At 42.3% G+C, this 21,964-nt stretch overlaps 1 protein-coding gene across 7 annotated transcripts in view; it reads left to right on the forward strand.

The window, feature by feature from the left end:
• SENP6 (SUMO specific peptidase 6) overlaps window positions 1-20,534 on the forward strand; it is a 164,577-nt gene extending 144,043 nt beyond the window's left edge. For all 7 annotated transcript variants that reach the window (XM_077812718.1, XM_077812712.1, XM_077812714.1 and 4 more), the window contains 6 exons: window positions 499-938; window positions 5,496-5,599; window positions 13,687-13,775; window positions 17,093-17,161; window positions 17,256-17,406; window positions 19,993-20,534. In XM_077812718.1, coding sequence (XP_077668844.1) covers window positions 499-938; window positions 5,496-5,599; window positions 13,687-13,775; window positions 17,093-17,161; window positions 17,256-17,406; window positions 19,993-20,202 — 1,063 coding nt within the window. In that variant the 3' untranslated portion in view covers window positions 20,203-20,534. The remainder of the gene's footprint in view (window positions 1-498; window positions 939-5,495; window positions 5,600-13,686; window positions 13,776-17,092; window positions 17,162-17,255; window positions 17,407-19,992) is intronic.
• Window positions 20,535-21,964: the final 1,430 nt, after the last annotated feature.

Consider the following 21,964-nt stretch of genomic DNA (forward strand, 5'->3'; position numbering starts at 1 on the left):
GTGGGGTCATACTTATAATTGGAGGGTGTAGGGAGCTGGAGATGGTGGGCTGGTCGTGCCAGCAACAGTCAAGACTGATTGACTGAACATGCAGGCAGGGCTGCAAGCACTGAATCTCCGGGGGGGGGAAATGAGATGCATCTGTAAAACATCAGCTCTTCAGTTAACAAAACACACTGGAGGAGGAAACTTCTATATTTAAGCTTCAGAGGAGGAAAAGAAGTCATAAACAATGAGTGAAAGAAATATGCAGACAGTGCCCCTGTTTAACTAAACCTATCCCATTAATGACTTTGGTGGTGGCTAGCTAAGTACATGGACTAATTCTGCCTTCGGAGAATGTCATGGATGCTTAAAGCAAATCTGTTCAGGAAAGTGGAAAAACAAACCAACTCCCATTCCCAATAGTCATTGCTAACTACAATTTTTGCCACTTTATTTCTGATAACTTTAAACATTAAATCAATATAAACTTACTAATTCATTTTTCTTTTGCAGTGCTCACTGGTTTTTAGCTGTCATCTGTTTTCCTGGTTTAGAAAAACCCAGATATGAACCAAATCCCCACTACCATGAAAGTGCACCAATGCAAATAAAAGCATCCTCTTCAGAGAGAGAGAGCAGCACTCCATCTCCTTTGCCAAATGAGTTGGATTCATCTTCACAAAGCTCTCCTTCCAAGTCTACAGTAAAAAGGACACTGAACAAAAAACTTCATGTAGCTTTAACTGACACAAACAGGGAAATGGAAGACAGTGAGTCGCTATATTGTAGAAGAAGCCCTTGTAGGGGAAAAAGTGGAATTAGAAAAGTAAATCAAATAGACAGTGATTCAGAAGAACCTAGGACCATGGAATCTGCATGTCATAAACTTGATCATAGGACTGCAGATGAGAATGGCACGCAGAGTGAATACACAACTGCTGTACAACCTATGGGTATGTACATTTAAATCTATTTCGATGTGCTTTAGGATGAAAGATTCAGCGTTCCTATTATCAGAAGACAGGTATCTCAGCTGTGGAATCTTGGTTCTTCTCTCTTGTACGTATGTATTATACAGTTTCACATACTTTTTTCTGCATTCAGCGCACAAGATGGACAACTCAGGAAATGAGGCTATTTAATTTTTGTATCCTCCATCTATCAATATATGGGCCTCTCCCCATACCTGCCTTACCACACATCATCTAATCCATGCATGATAAGAGATTAATTTCCTCATGAGCTTTCTGTGTTACTTAACACTGTTGTGTGAATGCTTCACAAAGATGATGTATTTATCTTTACCACATCCCTGTAAGTTAGGCGTTTTTATGCCATTTCACAGATGGGCACAGACAGAAAGATGAGAGCCAGCATTTTCAAAAGTGTTCACAAAGTTTTGGGTACCACAGTGATTGGCTGACCAACTTGACACCTCTAGTCTGACTTTATTTTTTTTAGAGGTACTGAGCAGCTGCAGCTCCCATGGAATTTAGTTGCAGTTGAGAGTACCATGGCTCAGGTTGGGCACCCAGAAAATGAGGAACCTATAACTAGTGGTTCCCTGTGAATATTTGGAGGTTACTGACTTGCCTAGCATTACTTAAGAATCTATGATAAAGCCAGGGATAAAACATTACATCCTTTCTTTTCCTGTAGTCCCTGGCTTCATTCACTGCACATCTACCAACTTCTGCTACAAATGAGGGTTAAATATCAACAACCTAATTTGTTACACAAACCTGAATAATTTGCTGAACATCATTCATCCCATTCCGTGCACTGAGCGAGGCAGCGGTCCTGTGGAAAAAAACAGTTTGTGACCATGGAATTTAAAAATTGTATCATCATACATATGCCACAAGGGGGCCACATTAAAATTGCACAGGCAGCCCTATGTCTGGTGTTTCCTAACTTTTGCGTGCTGGATTTTGCAACCTTTAACGTTCTTTTAAATATAGTGATGTGACGTATGTGATATCCTACATTTGAAAAGAAACAGAAATGAAAACAATTGTCATGTAGTCACTGTGCCACCCTTAGAGGGTGCCCTTAGTGTGCTGTCCCTCTGCATAGGGCAAGCTCCAGTGGCCAGCTTTTTTGTGGAGGCTGCTTCCAGCAGTGGTCCTAGTCTGGAAGAGCACTTTTACTAAGGTAGGGGTTCTCAAACTGGGGGTTGGGACCCCTGAGGGGGTTGTGAGGTGGTTACGTGGGGGGTCGTGAGCTGTCAGCCTCCACCCCAAACCCGGCTTTGCCTCCAGCATTTATAATGGTGTTAAATATATAAACAAGTGTTTCTAATCTATAAGGGGGGCTGCACTCAGAGGCTTGCTATGTGAAAGGGATCACCAGTACAATAGTTTGAGAACCACTACACTAAGGGGAGTTCAAGAGCTGCCATTGTATCAGGTAAAGGCACATGAGTGGGAAGAGTGGTCCTTGTGTTCTTTCTTCTCATAGTCAGAGTTTAAGGTCAGAAGGGGCTGCCAGATCATATAGTCTAAATCCGGTTTATCACAGGACACTGATCCAGCACGCTAAATGTACTAAATCCAACAACCAGAATTAAAGCAAAGTATTACAGTCCTCAAGAGACTGAACTATTGTGTGCCATGGACAGAAAACAGGAGGGACCGAGGTGCACCAGTATCTGAGACTCCTGCAGTGGCAGGGAACTGATTAAGTGCACGGGGCCGGGCACTGTTGAACCAGAAATCTTTCTGGAGAGACTTTGGCTCAAGTGCCTCAAAGACTTACGTTTTGATTAGTCCCATTGACTTCAGTTGGATTACTCACAGTGGGCAAGTTCAGCACCTGCATAAATCTTTGCAGAGTAGGGCACTTGATCTTTCTGATAATATTACAGAATTAGTGGATGGTGATAATGCAGTAAACATAATGCAATTTATTTTAGTAAAGCTGTTAATACTATCATGAAATATTACTTTAAAAATTACGTAAATTGTCTTGGTTAAGAACATCTCAGAACCTTCAGTTAGTTTCCAAAAATGGTAGTCCTAAATGGGAATGCATTTGAATTGTGAGGGATGTCTAGTGAGGTAGTACAGGGATCATGTTAGGTTTGATCTTTGTATGCAGTCTTAATTATGTTAATGAGGGAGTTTAAGAGGAGATTTAATTTTTCTATGGAATATAAATTCTGTTATTCTATAAATATAAGTATGTATGAAACTTCGAAGTTTCATTAAAATTTGATTGTATAAAACTTCAGAGAACAGTTGCCGCAGTTGTGCAGCTTTTCTGTTTTTTTCGTTTCCTTTCTGTTCCAAGCAAGAGACTCCCTCAGCTCTTCTGTCAGCATCATAGTGGAAAGGGAAGAGGAGGAAGAAGGAAATGTGTCAAAATGTATTATTACATATTTGATGCCTGTGAATTATTTCTTAAAGTTCAATTTAGACTTCTAAGTGCCTAAGACGCTTTTGAATATGGGACTTAAGGGCCCTAAGTCTGGTAGGTGCTTTTGAAAATTGTTCCCAGGTTCTCAAAACTTAAATTTGGACATGTGTTGGCTTTTTGTTTTTTACCTCAAGTTTTTAGCTTGCTTATGCAAAATATCTGCACTGTCAACCTTATTCAAAGGGAATAATATTTCAAAATGCTGTACTAGTGGTAAAATTATAATGGCTGGTGAATGTAGTGGCTGCTAAAGTTAAGAATACAGAATAATTTCTAGAACGACCCCATCTTCATATGCTAATAATTTCCCTAATTTTAGCCTTTGTGCCTGAAATTTTCCATTCTTGATGTCTGCCTCAAAGTGAAACTTTTCAAAAAAAAGTTTGAACAAAATATGTATTGTCAAGTGTCTGAGTTATGGGAGGGAGAAGAAAATGCAATTTTTCCACAAATTTTGTTAGTTGTGATTTATGAGGTGGCTCACAGTTGCTAATCCTTTACAATTCAAATTTGACATCCATAACTTTCATTACGTGCTTTGCCCAGTTGCTTTAATGACTCATAAGATGATGGAATTTCAGTAGAACCTCAGAGTTACAAACACCAGAGTTACGAACTGACCAGTCAACCACACAGGTCATTTGGAACTGGAAGTACACAACCAGGCAGCAGCAGAGACCCCAAAAAAAAAAAAAAAAAATTACATTACTGTGTAAAACGACTAAAAAAAAAAATAAAGGGAAAGCAGCATTTTTCTTCTGTATAGTAATGTTTGAAAGCTATATTAAGTCAATGTTCAGTTGTAAACTTTTGGAAGAACCACCATAATGTTTTGTTCAGAGTTATAATTAACAACCTCCATTCCTGAGGTGTTTGTAACTCTGAGGTTCTACTGTATGTTCTAATATCCTTTTCCTCCTTGCTCCCCAGGTACCTATGCCATAGAAAAGTCACATTTTAAACTATTAAGTTAAACCCTTAGATATCGGGTGTAGGTGAACCTCTTTTTAAATGCATAGCTGTGTTTCCAGCTCCAGTTTATCACCAGTCTTGTTATAGTCTTATTCAATCTTATTTTCACCAGGTGTGGCTTTAAGAAAAATATCAAGTATCAGCTTCCTTTTTTTAAAATGAAAGTTTCTAGTCCTTTATCGTACTGAGAAGTCTGAAAACATGAAACAAGTGTACTCCAAAGGCTCAGAAATAAGCAGACAAATAAAAACTCATATATATTTAACGTGTGTGTGTGTGTATACAAAGTATGAGATTGTAAAACAGATCTCATTTATTTGCGGGCCTGTCCCATGCTATTGGAATGCATGGGGCTGGCAGCTATAGCATAGTGAAAAAACATAGGTTTCTGAATTGCTCCAACTCAGTCATACCAACATTTTGGGGGAAAAAACAGGTTCTGTAAAAGTACAGCCCCACTTTCTGTTCCTGCTTTCATCTTTAAAATACCCATTTAGGTTAAGGGAGTGAGTCCTGACCTGTACTCTCTCTAGGCAAATTACTTTAAAACTATGCCTTAGTTAAATCATGTGTAAAATAAGACCAGTAATGTTTTAACTCACCTTTGGCAAGTGCTTTGAATCCTACCAAAAAAAAAAAAGGACTTTAAGTACAAAATATTACTAGTTTTGTTTTGATAGATGCAGGAAGTAAAGCACAGAAAGGGTAACTTGTTTGTGTGGGAAAACATTGAGTACATTAGGCAAAGGTTTCATGGAGAAGAACTGAGCTGTAATGCTGTGATCATGCACCAAGTCACATCATGTCTCTGCTTTTTCATCTGTAACACTGGTATATTTATTTACCTACTTCACAAGGACTCTGAGACTAGTGTTTTGTAAAGTTCCTTTGGAAACGTAAAGCTTTAAGGAAGTAATTTGCAAAGCAGAGTTTTGCTAGTGACATAAACACATGTAGCTTAGTTTCACTAGTTATTGTTTTGGTCTAGGTCTAAAGATTTCGAATGCAAAACACTTTCTGAAATGCTATTTGTGAGGAACACTTCACTTAGTCCATTATGAGGTTATAAAAATGATGTTGTATTTGATTTTTAAATGTCTGGCTATCTGTGTTTAATACAGATGGCTTGCACAAAATCAGGCTGAACTATAGTGAAGACTCCACTGATGGCAGTAAACTAAATGAAGATGAGCTTATAGATTTTTCTGAAGATCAAGATAACCAGGTAAAGAATTTAACAACGTTGTTTAGGTAATGTGTAATATTGTTCCCCTTCTGAAGAACAAAAATCAGATTGTATGTGTGAATAGTGTTTTTAAAAGCAGTATGCAGATAGTAAATTACGTATTGTGTGAAACCTAGATTTGACATTTGTAAGGTTAGAACCTAGAACATTTGTTGCTCAGTATTAGAATTATACTTGCATCTTAACTGCTAGAAGATTAATGATATACTCTTTCACAAAATTGGCTCAGTAAGAATCTGCTGTACAGATCATGCACTATGCTTCGTGCACTATTGCTTATTGATCATGGACTGTAATGATTTAGCTGAGGTTTAGAAAGCAGTGACTATTACTTTCCCTCAGTTCCTCTGCTTCTGTCTTCATAGCAGGTCCTGGAACCATCCACTCTCTGTTCTTTAAATGCCATTCCTTGGCAATAGACCGACTTCGTAGGTAGATGTTAGCCTTTTTCTTTTTCTTTTTTCTTTTTTAATATTAATTTTAAAAAGGGGGTTTTGTCTAGGTTTGTTGTCTTTCACTCTCCACTCCCAAACCAGAGGATCAGAAGAAAACATTGGGATTTAAAAAATGTAGGGTCTTAGATAGTGGGAAAATGTCCTTTACAAACCCATTTTAGGCCGTTGTTTTGAGGTCCTGGGAGGGAGGACATTCTTCCAGGCTTTTAAAGGCTGTATTGTCCTTCCGGAAGGTATACAAAAAGTTATCCTCCCTTAAGAGGCCATCAGAACTGAATCAGTACCGGTGCAGATCTTCACATCTGAAATCAAAGGATCAGAGACCCTCAAATCCTTTCACATAAGTGATAGGAGTCTTCTGTTCTACCATTTATCTCCCTCTCCAAAAAAGAGACTCAAGAGTACATCATACCTTGGGATTGAAGTTTTCTTAAGCAGTATTCTTCCTACTGAGCCCAGCATACTGAATAATCTTTCTCAAGGTTTGCATTTGTGGGGTGTTTTTGTGTGTGGTCAAAACCTCGTATCTGGGCTGAAACCTAAACGGCTGTTGCAGATAGACTAAACTCATCTTTCCCAACTCATGACTATGCCGAGGTCTGCTTTAAGCCTTCCCCCAAACGGACTCCTTATTGTCTTTTCTCTTGCACTCCCTAAATCCTCGATGAAAAGGGAACCTTTGCTGGGAGCAGATTGAGAGTCCGTAAGAGGGATGGGCAGAGAGTCTGAGTTGGGGTTGGTGGAGGGTGGCAGTCAGGAGAATGGTATAGGCAGCCTCTGCCTTGGTCCTTGCATTTTGGGAGGAGAAGGGGATATGTTGAATCTTGTTGTAGCAGCAGCTCAGGATTCAGCCTGGATTTGAAGTTATTATTCCCATCTATCAGAATTTGCCAGAACTAGAATAGAAACAGGTAAGTTGAGCTAAAATATATAGAGGCTGATTGCAGTAGAAACCTTTAAGAAGGCACAGAAATAGGCGAAATGTGCATGACACTGATGCCAGAGAACAACCATCTAAACTCTCCCTCAACCTGGCAACACATTGCATTATGAGTTGGCTAGTTCTGTCCAAAAGATTTTCAAACAATTTTGCTATACTTCTTTGTTTTATTTTTTGAAAAGCCATCTTCTTTCCTGTAACAAAAATGGTCCTCGGTGCTAGTCAAGGAGTTTCTCTTCAAAACGCAAGAAGATCCATGTGTAATGTTGCATTATTAAATGCACGTAAACACGGACAGAATTCTCATCTATAAAAGTTTTGTCTTCTCCTATAAAGGCAAAACCTTTGCACTGAAGATTGCTCAGAAGAGTGATATAAGTGAATAAAATATGAACCTGAAGAGCAAGTTCTTCTTCGAGTGATTGTTCACGTGTATTCCACAGTAGGTGTGCGTGCTTGCCACATGCACCGGTGCCAGAAGGTTTTCCCCTAGCAGTTCCTATAGGGGGAGCACCGCTGTGCCCCCTGGAGTGGCGCCTCCATGGTGCGGTATAAGGGGAGCTGCGTGCTCCCTCCACCCTCAGTTCCTTCTTGCACCAGTGAAGGTGCGTTGGAACTACACTGCTCCAACTTAGCTGTAGCTCGTCCCCAGAAGTTTTCAGTTCGCTTAGTGCTAGTACTGTTGTTAGTCAGTTCTTTCAGTCAGTTCAGTTAGCTAGAGTACCCTGGCCGGGGCATGCCCCAAGCTTCAAGTTGTGCGACACTTGCAGGCGTTCTATGCCAAGAAGTGACCCGCACGCGGATTGCCTATGCTGTTTGGGTGAGACTCACATCAGCGACCGCTGTAAGATTTGTAGATCTTTTAAACCCCGAACAAAAAAGGGAAAGAGACATTATACTCCGGTCCATTCTCATGGAGTCAGCGCGGACCCTGGCGCACCGCACCGATTTGGCTCCTGGCACCGCGACTTCGATATGTGGCGACCCTTCTGTGCCTTCCACTAGCTGGTACCACTCCCCATCTACGGGACACAAGAAGTCAAGGAAAGGCCCAACGTCGCAGCGGCATCGAGAGAAAGTAGGGGCAGAGGCTAGACCCATGTCAGGCAGCCCTCATTCCTCTCCAGCCCCTAGGCCTCTAACTCATGTTGAGAGGAGTAGCCCGGCCACGTCGGGTCAGGCCTCTTCGGATGTCCAGATGCCTTCGACGCCGGAGGCCTTGCAGATGTCATGACCATGCCGGTACCAGGGGTGCTGCCGGTGTCGGGCTCCCACTCCAAAGGGAAACTGTCGCTGGGCTCCCCGCAATCGCCCCCAGCTCGGCGCAGGTCTCAGACAGCAGACCGACCCCGCTCTCCGCCCAGCGATCGTTCAGCAATGAACGAGGACTGTATCCCGTCGACACCTGCTAGACTGTCTGATTGGGTGCCGTCTGATCAGGGCTCCCAGCACCGTTCCATACTGCGAAGCAATTACCGACATGACCAAGAAAGGCATTGCAGACGGTCACCGAGTCGTTGGGGCTACTGCAATCGGTCATGACATGGGCGCTGTTGCCGCTTCCGGTCAGACTCCTGCTCTCGCTCCATGCCAAGACACTGCCCCTGCAGCTTGAGGCGTAGATTGCTGGCACTGCACTGTTGAAGGTCCGTGTGTCGGAGCAGATCGCGGAGCAGCAGCTATGAGCAGTACTTCTCCTCTGCATCGGGGTCACGGTCCTGTGGACGCTGTCACTCCAGGCACCGCCGTTCCTCCCACAATAGTGCCAGGTCACTTGTCAGCCCAACCTCTGCTCGCAGCCGCTCCTCCTTTGGTCAGCCTAGTCAAGCCAACCAGCCGGTGCTGCAGCAGGGGCAGTGGCACGGGGCCCCATGGCAAGGGCAGTGGTACCAGTGGGCACCGTGGCCTCTGACGCAGCCCAGGTGGGGGCTCGCTCAGTAACCGGAGCTTCAGAGGTGCCGTCAACCTCGCTGTCTTGGCCCCCAGGAGCTAAATGAGTGGGACATACATCCTCGGCGCCGCACCCGGAGTCCGACTAAGGGGTGGACCCTCCGGTGCCGGCAGACACTCAGAGCTCTGTGCCAGCCTTGTCTCCCGCTCCGGATGACATAGTTGCAGCCCCTCTGCCCCGCAGGAGGACTTCAGAGCACACCAGGAGCTCCTGAGAAGGGTAGCATTGAGCCTTAACCTCCAAGCAGAGGAGTTGGAGGGGCCCTCAGACTCCCTTTTTAATGTCCTGTCCTCCCCGGTGCCGGGCGGGGTGGCTTTGCCCCTCCATGAGGGGGTAGCAAACATTTCGAACACCATGTGGCAAATGCTGGCTTCCCTGGCCCCCATTTCAAAGAAGGCAGAGCACAAATATTTTGTACCCACCCAAGGGCATGAATACCTTTATTCCCCGCCCCGGCACCCAACTCCCTGGTGGTCGAATCTGTCAACCACGGAGAGATACAGGGCCAACCAGCTCCCACGCCCAAAAATAAAGATTCAAGGAGACTGGACTCTTTCGGTAGGAAGTTGTATTCATCTTCAAGCTTCCAGCTGCAGGTGGCTAACCACCAAGCTCTCCTGAGCAGATACGAATTTAAGTTGTGGGGCTCACTGCCAAAATTCGAGGTCTCCCTCCCGGAGTGAGACAAGAAAGAGTTCAAGGCGCTGCTGGAGGAGGGTGCGGCTGCCGCCAAAGCTGCCCTACAGGCGGCATTGGGTGTGGCGGACATGGCTGCTCGATCCATGGCCTTGGCAGTATTCATGCGGAGGGCATCATGGCTCCTGCTGTCCGGGCTATCCACGGAGTCCTAGTCAATTATGCAGGATCTCCCGTTCGATGAGAACGGGAGATCCTGCATAACAAACGGATGCATAACAAACGTCCCGCAGAACAAACGGATGCCAGGCTGCATGGCATGAAGGATTCCCTCACGATCTTGCAAACCCAGGGCCTTTATGTACCGCCGGCCAAAGCCAAGTTCAAGCCATAGCAGGCCCCTACCCAGGCTTCTCAGTCTAGATATGAGCCCGCCTATAACAGGTCTAAGGACCGGAAGGGGCGCCCTCAACAGCGGTCGTGTCCTGCCCCACAACCTGGGTCCTCTGAGGGCAAGCAGTTGGGGAAAAAGGCTTTTTTGATGGAGTGCCGGGGGTAGCTGGGCAACTCCCGAGGGGACTCCCCTGTCAATAAAGCTTCCCTTCCGCAATCACTCGTGTGCTTTTCTCTTGGAATGGTTGCGACTAACCTTGGACCAATGAGTCCTCAACACCATCTCTCGGGGCTACATGCTGCAGTTTGTCTTGCCCCTGCCCAACCGTCCTCATCCCTCACTGGTCTTGGGGACCCATCACATGTGGACCTGTTAGAGCAGGAGGTGGGCCAGCTCCTCAGTCTGGGAGCTGTGGAAATGATGCCTGGGGAGTTCAAGGGCAAGGGGGCTTACTCCCATTATTTCCTTATCCCCAAGGCGAAAGGGGGTCTCAGGCCTATCCTAGATCTGCGGGACCTGAACCAGTTCACGGTCAAGCTCAAGTTCCACATGATCTCCCTGGCCTCTATCATACCCTTCCTAGACCCTGGGGATTGATATGTGGCCCTGGACCTGCAGGACACGTATTTCCATATTCATATATTCGAGGGGCACAGGCGCTTCCTCCGGTTCCTAGTGGGGCAGAACACCGTCAGTTCACGGTCCTCCCGTTTGGCCTATCCACTGCCCCCAGGGTGTTCACGAAGTGTATGTTGGTGGTGGCGGCCTACCTCAGGTGCTGGGGGGTCCAGATCTTCCCCTACCTGGACTGGCTGGTCAAGGGCAGCTCCTGGTTGCAGATGCAGGACCACTTGGTGCTCCTTCTGTCCACTTGTGCCAACCTGGGTCTGTTGGTAAACAAGGCCAAGTCAACATTAGTTCCAGTCCAGCACATAGAGTTCATCGGGGCGCTCCTGATGCCTTGACGGCCATGGCCTCCCTCCCGCTGGGCAGGTTTGAGACCCTAAAAGGGCTAATCGCCTCAATCTTGAAATTCTCCATGACAACGACCAGGGCGTGCCTACAGCTCCTGGGTCACATGTCGGCATGCACGTACATAGTACGCCACGCCAGACTCCGGATGAGGCCCTTCCAACTTTGGTTGGCCTAACAGTTCTTCCAGGCCCAGGACAGTATGGACAAAGTCCTCACCATGCCCGACCTGGTGATTGCCTTCCTACAGTGGTGGTCCTCCCTGAGCAACATGCTCCAAGGGGTCCCCTTCCAGGACTTGGCCCCATCACCGGACCTAGGTTGCGTCAGACCTGGGTTGGGCGGCCCATATGGGGACAGTTCAGACCCAAGGGCTGTGGTCGACCACGAAGTTGTCCCTCCACATAAACGTCAGGGAGCTCAGGGCGGTACTCCTGGCGTGTGTGGCTTTCCGCTCACACTTAAAGGGCAAGATAATCAGGGTCTTCATGGACAACATGGCCTCAATATTTTACATCAACAGGCAAGGCGGGACCTGGTCCTTGGCCCTCTGCCAAGAAGCCTTCAGGCTGTGGGACTTCTGTATAGCCCACATCATCTCCCTGAGGGCCTTCCACCTGCCGGGAGCCCGCAACACGTGGGCCGATCATTTGAGCAGGGATTTCTCCTCCCCTCACGAGTGGTCTCTGCACTCAGAGGTGACTCACCAGACCTTCCCCCCCTTACCGCTCATCAGCAAGGTCCTAGAAAAGGTGAAGTTAGACAAGGCACAGCTTTAATCGCCCCAGCTTGGCCCCAGCAGCATTGGTACGGGACCCTCGTGAGCCTAGTTGTGGCCCCACCGCGGCTGTTGCCTCTCCGCCAGGACTTGCTCTCCCAGAACTGAGGCCATCTCCTCCACCCCAATTTAGAGGCTCTCCACCTCACACCGTGGCTGCTCAATGGCTAGGCGGGGAGGAGCGGGTGTGTTCAGAAGGGGTCCAACGCGTCCTTGTGGAAAGTCGGCAGCCATCCACACGCCGAGCCTACTTGGCAAAGTGGTCCAGGTTCTCCAGGTAGGCTGTTGAGTGGGGTGTTTCCCCGACAGCCACCCCAATTAATCTTATCCTGGATTACCTCCTCCACCTTGGGACCCAGGCCCGGAACCCCTCCTCAGTCAGGGTGCACATGGCAGCCATATCGGCCTTCCATCCGCTGGTGCAATGTCGTACGGTGTTCTCCCATACTTTGACCTGACGGTTCCTCAAGGGATTGGACCGTCTTTTCCTATATTCTAGGCCCCCTGTCCCACAGTGGGATTTGAACTTGGTGTTGTCCCATCTCACGGGACCCCCCTTCGAACCTCTGGCCAAGTGCTCCTGGTCTCATCTTTCATGGAATGTGGCTTTCCTGGTTGCCATCACGTCGGCCAGGCGGGTATCGGAGCTCAGGGGTCTGACCTCTGGACCCGTACACGGTTTTTCACAAGGATAAGGTCCAGCTTGGTCCACACCCTGCGTTCCTCTCTAAGGTGGTCTCCGCCTTTCACATGGGTCAGATCATCTTCCTGCCTGTCCTCTGCCCCAAGCCTCACGCGTCCAATGAGGAACACCACCTCCACACGCTCAGTGTGCGTAGGGCACTGGCTTTCTACCTGGAACGGACTAAGCCGTTCAGGAATTCTTCACAACTGTTTGTTGCTTCGGCTGAGCGCATGAAGGGGCGGTCGATCTCCACCCAGCACCTCTCTCGCTGGATCATCTCGTGCATCTGCACCTGTTATGATCTGGCAGGAGTTCCCCGCCACCGATCGTGAAGGCACACTTGACGCGGGCACAGGCCTTGTCAGCTGCCTTCGTGGCCCGCATCCCAATTCAGGACATCCGTAAGGCTGCTGCCTGGTCCTCTGTTCACACGTTCACCTCGCACTATGCGATTGTATCCCAAACCAGGGACGATGCTGGGTTCGATAGGGCTGTACTCCGTCCCGGGAATGTTGAACTCCTACCCACCTCCAACAGATATAGCTTGGAATCACCTACTGTGGAATACACGTGAGCAATTACTCAAAGAAGAAAAGACAGTTACCTTTTTCCGTAACTGGTGTTCTTCGAGATGTGTTGCTCATGTCTATTCCATATCCCGCCCTCCTTCCCCTCTGTTGGAGTTGTCCGGCAAGAAGGAACCAAGGGTGGGGGGAGCGTGCAGCTCCCCTTATACCACGCCATGGAGGCGCCACTCCAGGGGGCTCAGCGATGCTCCTACTATGGGTACTGCTAGGGAAAAACTTCCAGCACCGGTGCACATGGCGAGCACGCACACCTACTGTGGAATAGACATGAGCAACACATCTCAAAGAACACCAGTTACGGAAAAGGTAACTATCTTTTTCTGGTAGTCCTTTTATCTTTGCATATATAAACAGTATGAATGTCACTTCCATGGAAATTCAGCTTAGGCTACTTGAAATATCCCAACCTGAGTATTTTAGCTTGTTGTGTTGAGTATCAATTCCCAATTCTGGTAGGTTTGCTGAGTCTCCTCAATAGGAAACTGACAAGAAGTAATGTTAGCTGAAAGTTTGATGATGCAAAATTTACTGTTAATTTGTGGGAGCAAACTGTGCTAAACTTGAGTTCCTTGTCTTAAGTAAATACTGTAAATAAGTGTAATTTTTATTTGCATTCCATTTAAAAAGCAGTCAGCCTATAAACTCCCACAAATATTTTGTTTTTGTAGGAAGACAGCAGCGATGATGGAGGCCTTGTAGATGATAACTGTAATTCAGAGTTGGGACAGTGGCATCTGAAGCCTAATATCTGCATACAGTAAGTATAAAGATACATTGATTAGAACGAACTTCAAAATAATAAAATGTAAAACAGAATGACAGCACTAAGAGGGTGTCACTCAACCTTCATAAGATGCTGCTAACATACTGTTCCTATTTTTTGAGGTTTCTATATTTTGCAGTATAATCTAGTTTTAGGATTTTGTGTGGAACTCCCTATGCACTGAAAATAAATAGGTTTCAGAGTAGCATCCGGGTTAATCTGTAGCTGTAAAAAGAAAAGGAGTACTTGTGACACCTTAGAGACTAACAAATTTATTTGAGCATGCTCAAATAAATTTGTTATTCTCTAAGGTGCCACAAGTACTCGTTTTCTTTTTGAAAATAAATAGATATTCCCCTTTGGTTTGCTAAGGTAGAAAGACTCGCTTTTACAAGCGTCTGAAGATATTTTTATTCTAATAAAACTGTTGTTCTTAGTGATTTAGTATTTAGGTTCCAATTCAGCAAACTACTTAAGCATGTACTTAAGCGCCATCCCTATTTAGCAAAATACATAGGAAATTGCTTACAATTCAACATGTGCCTAAATAGATGTTGAATTAAGGCCTTAGCTGTGGGCATCTCAAATTAGCAGGGGAGAATGGGGCAGATATTAAATAATATAAAACTAAAATATGTATACAGTCTCAATTTCTTGCCAAAAATATCACAATATCACAGTTGTCCTCTTTCTTGCACCTCTTTCCTGACTTACCTGTTAGGCATATTTCCTTTGCTTTGTTCAGAACAGTCATAACAGAAAATCTGTTACTTCTGTAATTGCTTTTAGTTAAAACAGTTCTTTCTGTTGCAAACATGAGAACTGGATTCCAAGAACCAGAAAGCTATGTAAAAGCAAATTTATTGCCTATCGCTAGCTTTAGTAGTTCAAATGTTAAGTGATAAAAATGTAGACTTCTAAAGTCATAAATACTTTTCAGTTAGCACTGATGCCTTCACGGATTCCCTTCTCTTCTTTCTTTACCTTTTAATCCTGTTTTTCCTTTGTGTTATATTATATACTACAAGAAGGAAAAAAATGCAAGTATATTATAATATAAAGCTTACAGTAACAAATACATAATGGTTTAATGCATGTGTATCATCCATAATTCATTATATTTTATGCCGTATTTATAACAGCAGAAATAAACCTAACTTGTGAGATCTAAGAATATCACAGCTGGAGGGGCAATGGCTTCAAGTTACGGTTTGAAATTAAATGCCCCATGCAGATGGTGATCGCCCCCTTTAGCACTGCTCCCACCCAAAATAAAAAGGCTTAATGTGCCATGGATTACCTTTAGCACTCTGAATTCTAGTCTGTCTGTAGAAATGGAAATAAAAGCCATAAACTCTTTAGTATCTTCACACATAACCATAAGGTCCCTCTTACTAACAAGATCCTCAAAGTGTTGTGTCAAAATCTTAGTTTAATACCAACAAAAATCATTTTTGGGGTTTCATTTCTTCATTAATTTAAAATGCACCTCTTTCCTGAAACAACATTTTAATATTAAAAAACCCATTGCTTGTGTAAGTAATTTACTTTGTTTCAAAGTTTAAAGGCTGTGCAATTCAAAAATTTGTACAATTACTAGGCGAACATATTTATTTTTACTATAAACATGGTTAAATATTTCCATTCTACTTTGAAAAGTAGTTACTTGCAGTAGCATCATCTATAAAAGTATAAGATACTGCAAAAATTGTTTTGTACTATCTGAACAGTGCATTTGTTTTCTGTTATTGGGAATAGGCTGTTCCTTTGGGGACATGCATACAAGGACAAGTTGTCTCCACTGTTAGCAGTGATAAGTATATGAACCAGTAAAACATATTAGCACAATCTAACTTTTTCAAAAGGTATTTTGTCTGATTTTTTTTTAAATTACTTTTCTTTTGCTTCAACTTTTACTGCCAGCGATTGGAAAGTCCTTGAAACTAAATGCTCATGCAAAACTTTTTCTGTATTAAGTTAACTGAGTGAGTTGAAGAGGTAGTTTGTTTTTTTCCCCAAATATGGGAAATGTGTTTTTTTTTAAGTACAGACATTTGTTATGCCATTTTACTGACCTACAACTTAAAGCAGTAAATGAGTTTCTGAAACATTTGATTATATTACTTATAAAAAAAGAGGACATTGTCATTTTGATACTGACTATATATAAATGTGTATATTAAATCATTAACTGTATTTCTGTTGCAGTTATCTGCAACGTATACTCTACATTTTCTTCGTTATTGTTTTGTTTGCTGTTTTCGTAAAGGGACATTGTCAACTTGAAATCTAGTCCAATTTTAAAAAAAAAAATTCAATAGTTTAAGAGATGGAATCTCGGGAATTTACAACTGCATTTTATTTTAAATGTCCTCTGTCAAGGTTCCTTCCCCACTCTGAACTCTAGGGTACAGACGTGGGGACCTGTATGAAAACCTCCTAAGCTTATTTTTCCAGCTTGGGTTAAAACTTCCCCAGGGTACAAACTATTTTCCTTTTTCCCTTGGACTTTATTGCTGCCACCACCAAATGTCTAACAGATATATTAGATTAAGGCCTAATCCAGCTAAGTGCTTAAGCACATGCTTCATTTCCAGGATGCAAGTAGTGCCATTAATGTCAATGGGATTAGTCACATAATTAAAGTTAAGTACATGCTTAAGATCTGGCACAGCACTTAAATGGCTGTACAAGAAGATCAGTGGTACTCACCGTACACACAGTTTTGTCAAATGCCCAGAGTTACACACTGGAAGAATAGAGTAAGTTTTCTCTAATCTTTCAGTGAGAGTATCTGTGTTTTACGTGTAACAATGGGTATGTCTACACTGCAAAGAAAAACCCATGGCACTGAGTCTCAGAGCCTGGATCAATTTACTCAGGCTAGAAATAGCAGTGTAGATATTCCTGCTTGGGTTGGGTTGGCTATGAAACCTAGCAAGGGGGAAGAGTCTCGGAGCCTGGGCTCCAGCCTGAGAGTAACATCTACACTGCTATTTCTAGCCCCACAGCTCAAGACCTGCGAGCCTGTGTCAGTTGACCCAAGCTCGGAGACTCATCGCCACAGGTTTCTCTTTGCAGTGTAGACCTATCTAATGAGCAAATAATTTTCAGACACAATGTGATTCTTTAAAATTGACACTTTTAAATAGCCACTGAAGCTTTCTGGACTTAGTGAAATGTTAAATCTAGAGATAACTTCTTTTGTACTTATACTGACTTCAAAGTAATATAACTTTTTGTGCTTTTCTAATTGTTGTAAAATACTCAGTACTTGCAGGAGTAAAAAAAAAACTTTTTCTCATTCATAGACCCTGTATTCTGCTTATGGACTCCCTGAGAGGCCCTTCCCGGTCAAATGTTGTGAAAATACTAAGGGAGTAAGTTCTAAACATATAATTTCTTTTTTTTCAAAAGTTTTAACATTCCATAAGAAAAAAACAAGTTTTGATTTCTGTACACCTTTTGTCACAGATATTTGGAAGTGGAATGGGAGGTGAGGAAAGGTAGTAAAAGAAGTTTCTCTAAAGATGTCATGAAAGGCTCCAATCCAAAAGTGCCACAACAGAACAACTTTAGTGATTGTGGAGTGTATGTACTGCAATATGTGGAGAGCTTTTTTGAGGTAAGTTTACTTGCTTCTGTCATGGTATTTATTTTGTATCCTGCATTTGTCAAATAAAACCTAGTTTAAAGAATGGGAAGATTCCAGTGCAACAGGATTTATAGGTGTTGTAAAATAAGTTTGCAAGGTGAAACAAATCCATTCTGGAAAAGACAATAGTTCTCACGTTTAATGATCACACAGAAGAAGTGTCACAACATACAGTTTAGAAGATATGGATGTTTCGGAGGAAAACTTTAAGAAAAATGTTTTCCGTTGCTGCACACACTACATATTTTTTAAATTATGCATTCAGCAATGTAGGTTTAAGTGAGCCTTGTAATCAGTTCTGCTTTAAACACAGAAGACTCTTCTATTAACATTTTGGCAGCTAATCTAATTCTTGAGATTTTTTTTCTTCCAATAATACAGGAAATAGGGTTCTGAATATACTCAGTAACTGTAAACTTCTCTCATTGGACTTCTCACTACACTAGAATTCAAGAAGCTCAGCTACCTGGATATGCAGTTAAATTACTGAATTGTTACCAGATAAGAACCAAATCCGTGTTACACTGAAATAAAACTGTATAACTCCCATGATTTCCATAGGACCAGAATTTGACTTTAATTGATAAGCTTCTCTTTTAAGTTTCTTATATATTTTATTACTTTTACCTTCAAATTAGAGCCTCATGCACACTTCCCTGTGAACTAAACTGGGGAACATGGCAGACAAGAACTGCCTTCATGGTACATTCCCTCTTTGCATGAATCTGCAGTCACGAGGTCCTAGAGGTTCCAGTTCTTCATATGGTGAAGGAGTTAGGAGGCAACCAAGTTCTGTAATAAGTTTTAGCCCACTCACCTGCAGAATAGTTCCTAAGTTACTATAGACTGACTCTTTCTCCCTATCTGGTCTGGCAACACGATTAAAGAAATTGTCAGTCAGGGATGCTCCTTGCCTCTGGCATATCCCCTGTGAGCCACATTATACCGCAGGAAATAACAGATGCGGGAGAATTTGGCTCTTAATCTTGATGCAGTCATCGAATATTTTTGAGTTGATAAATAATCCAGTCAGTTTTGGTTACTAATATATTTGAAAATTACAGAGAAATCCCAATAATTGTTTCAGCTACCAGGCAAATAGCAGAAATTATTTTTAAAAAAGAAGAGGTGTTTAAGGTAAAGCAGGGGCCACAACTGTTACTAAAACAAGTGAAGAAAAAGAAGTAGAGGACGGGAAGCAGCTACAGAATGTTAATTCATGTACTTTTTTCCTTAGACATGGATTTATTTCAAATATATCTCTACTCATATTTAAAAACATCTCTACTCATGTTTTGAAAGTAAAACTGCTTTGACCGACAGATACTATAATTGGGAAACATATGAGATGTCCCTCTCTTATCATGATAAAAAGTAATTACATCTGACCATACGTTAATCTTCTAACTAAAGGTAAAATGCTTCAGTTATCAGATGCAGTGTAGCTGTAGCTATGTCAGTCCCATGATATTAGATACACAAGGTGGGTGAGGTAATATCTTTTATTGGACCAACTTCTGTTGGTGAAAGGGATTTCAAGATTTATATATTTGTGACTTCTAGAATGTGCCATGGAAACCTGAAGTAGTGTATAAGTGTTTTATAGTAATTGTTGTAATTTGGTCAGATCTCTTAAAACATAATCAGCCAGCACAGTAAAATGTGTGGATGATACATCTCCAATGAGAAAAGAGTGATGCTGGTGATTAAATAGGGAAATATCCTTTTCTCTGATCTGTTTAAAGCAGTGCCCAGCCCGGTGGTAAAGAATGCTGTGCTATTTAAAGCACTGCCTTTCAGATGAAATGTAAAATTGAAGACCCTGACTAATTGTGGTCATTAAAGACACGTATATGAGTAGGGGTATTCCCAAATGTCATGATCAAATCCTAATTTGGGTTATTACATTCAGGCTACCAAAATTTTCTGTAAAAACGGTCAGGTGGTTTTCTTTTTGTTCTAAATTATTAGTATTGTTTTTACAATACTAACGTGAAAGCAAGGTTTGTGTGTCCAAAAGATTTTGCACTCTAAATAGACTATTTGTGCAACTTTTGTGTTTAACCAAAGCAGTGTGACTGAATTAACAATAGTGTATGTCAGGTTACTTCATGATTTATTTGAATTTAGAGGGGAGTATAAAACAAAAATAGAAGTCAATTCCCTGATGCCGGGAGGAGAAGGAGGAAGGAATGTATCTTTTTATTGGTGGGTGGAGTGATTCCTATATCAAATTATCTGTAAAGTGGTTTGAGATCTTTTTGGGTGGAAGGCACTGTTTTAGATTTATAAATAGTTTTGTCATTTCTACTTTCTAAAATTTCTGTAAAATGTAAGCATTTAGTAACCAGTATCAATCATCTTACAGATCATGTGGGAAAACATTTAATGGTAGTCAAATATGACTAGTTCCCCAAGATGATGATTCCTTTGTTACTCACTACAGAGAGAGAGAACGTTTTGGTGACAATTTCAGATTCTCAATTGCATTGTCTTGTGTTTAATATCACTGTGTTGTAAAGATTATGTTATAATACTCAACTGAACTCTTTCCAGAATCCCATTCTCAATTTTGAGCTACCAATGAATTTAACAGACTGGTTTCCACGCCCCAGAATGAAAACTAAACGAGAAGAAATACGAAACATAATCCTAAAATTGCAGGAACAGCAGAACAAAGAAAAGAAGGGACAGAAGGACCTACGTTCACCAGAAGGATCTTTGCCAGAAGGAACAGAACAATTTATCAACAGTAGCTCAGACTAAATACGTCTGTTGCATGTTAGCTCTGCAGTCAAAAACTGAAATATATTTTATCTTTGTCTGCCCAGACTAAAGAATTGGAGTATTCTCTGCTCAAAAGTTATTTGGGAATGTTAATGCCTATATAAATGTGTGTCATAAAAGGAATACATTCCCAAAAATATATGTATTAAGTAAACAAGTTTGTACATATGTTAATGAGGCCAACTTTTTCAGCATTTGTAATTAATTTTTTTTGACTTGTTAGGAAGCTTTTGTTATGTATTTCTGTTAATAGAACTTAAATAGCTACTTCTAAACATAAAGCAAATAAAGAAAATATTTATAGGATGAAATGGATAACTTTTTCTTTTTCAGTAAAATTGTCATGTAACACATAGGGGATGATCTGGTACCAAGATAATTAATTCATATTTTGACCTTTACATTTGCCCTTACAAGATTATTCTGCTTGATCTACAAACGAGTATGTGTCAAAATGCACTGTGGCGCCAGAGAGGGTAATTCACATGCTCACAAACAGTATCCAAATGTAAGCAATGTAATAGTTAAATAGGAATGCTTCAGATTTGGGGTCATGAGAAGATCTGCATTTCTGTTTTAAAAAAAGAAGAAAAAACACAGTTGCTCTTTGACCAGAGATTACTTCTCAAGCAGTATTATAACAGTTTCAAATAAAGTGATCTTGAGTGATATTATTATATCATATTTTGTGGATCCCAGTTGTTGTACAGTTGTATTTTGAAACTTCCCTCACTATAAAATTGTATTTTGGTAAGTGTACTTGGATAGCAGATTGCCCACATTACATTTTCTATGTTACAATTCTGAATGTCACATTCATATGTGCTTTATCTAAGTAATGAACATTTACAAATGTATGATTACTATTTTTTGTAATGTCCACACCAAAAAAACCAAAATATCAGTGTTCATTGCTTGCTTATTTGTTTGTTCTTGATTCTAGGTAGCATCAAACTAAGATGTTGGAAATAATTTGTTTATTTGGATATTTTCACAGTGTAATCTGATTTTAAACTATATAAAAACACAGCCTTATAAAACCAGCATTTCTTGTAGTACAGAACGAAGCCACTACCTTGCACAGCCCTTTAAATATTAAAAAGGTTTTGTTATGCAGATGAGAGAATAAGAACTGTTGTTGCAAGGGTCTTGAATAATTCAGTCTTTCCTTAACATTAATTAATTTTATATATAGGGAGGGGGAAATTGCCCCCTCCCATTTAAAAAAAAATCTGCAGGAGAGGTGGGGAAAACAAAGGTGCCCCCACCTCACCCTGCAGTGTTTTCTCCACATTCTTTGATTTGGAGTGTGCTCTGCTGCCTCCTTCTCCTATTGTCAAAGAACCAGGGAATTCAGCTTCTAAGCCCTATGGATCCACTGAGATCCGCTAGAGACACTGGACCATCCACATGCAAACTTGTACTTCTACATCAGCTTTTCACATGCTAGACCCTAACAGCATTGCCAAATAACTTGTCCTGCCAGGGAAATCCTGCACAGATAGCGGTCTCCGAAAAACCCTATTTGAAGGGTGGCTTCACCAAGGTACCATACCTTGGGATGTTACCTTTTGCACAGATTGACCATGGGATTTGGGGGTGATTCTGTACATTTCCTCCCGCCTCTTCTCTCCACGCATGAATCCTGGACCACACAGGGAGCCTTCAGGGGGGCCTGGGAAAGTGTGAATGCTACCGACATATGTTAGGGAACTGTGGATGCAGATTTCCTTTTGCATAC

The sequence above is a fragment of the Eretmochelys imbricata genome, chromosome 3 (assembly GCF_965152235.1).
Source record: "Eretmochelys imbricata isolate rEreImb1 chromosome 3, rEreImb1.hap1, whole genome shotgun sequence".
NCBI classification, from domain to species: domain Eukaryota; kingdom Metazoa; phylum Chordata; order Testudines; family Cheloniidae; genus Eretmochelys; species Eretmochelys imbricata.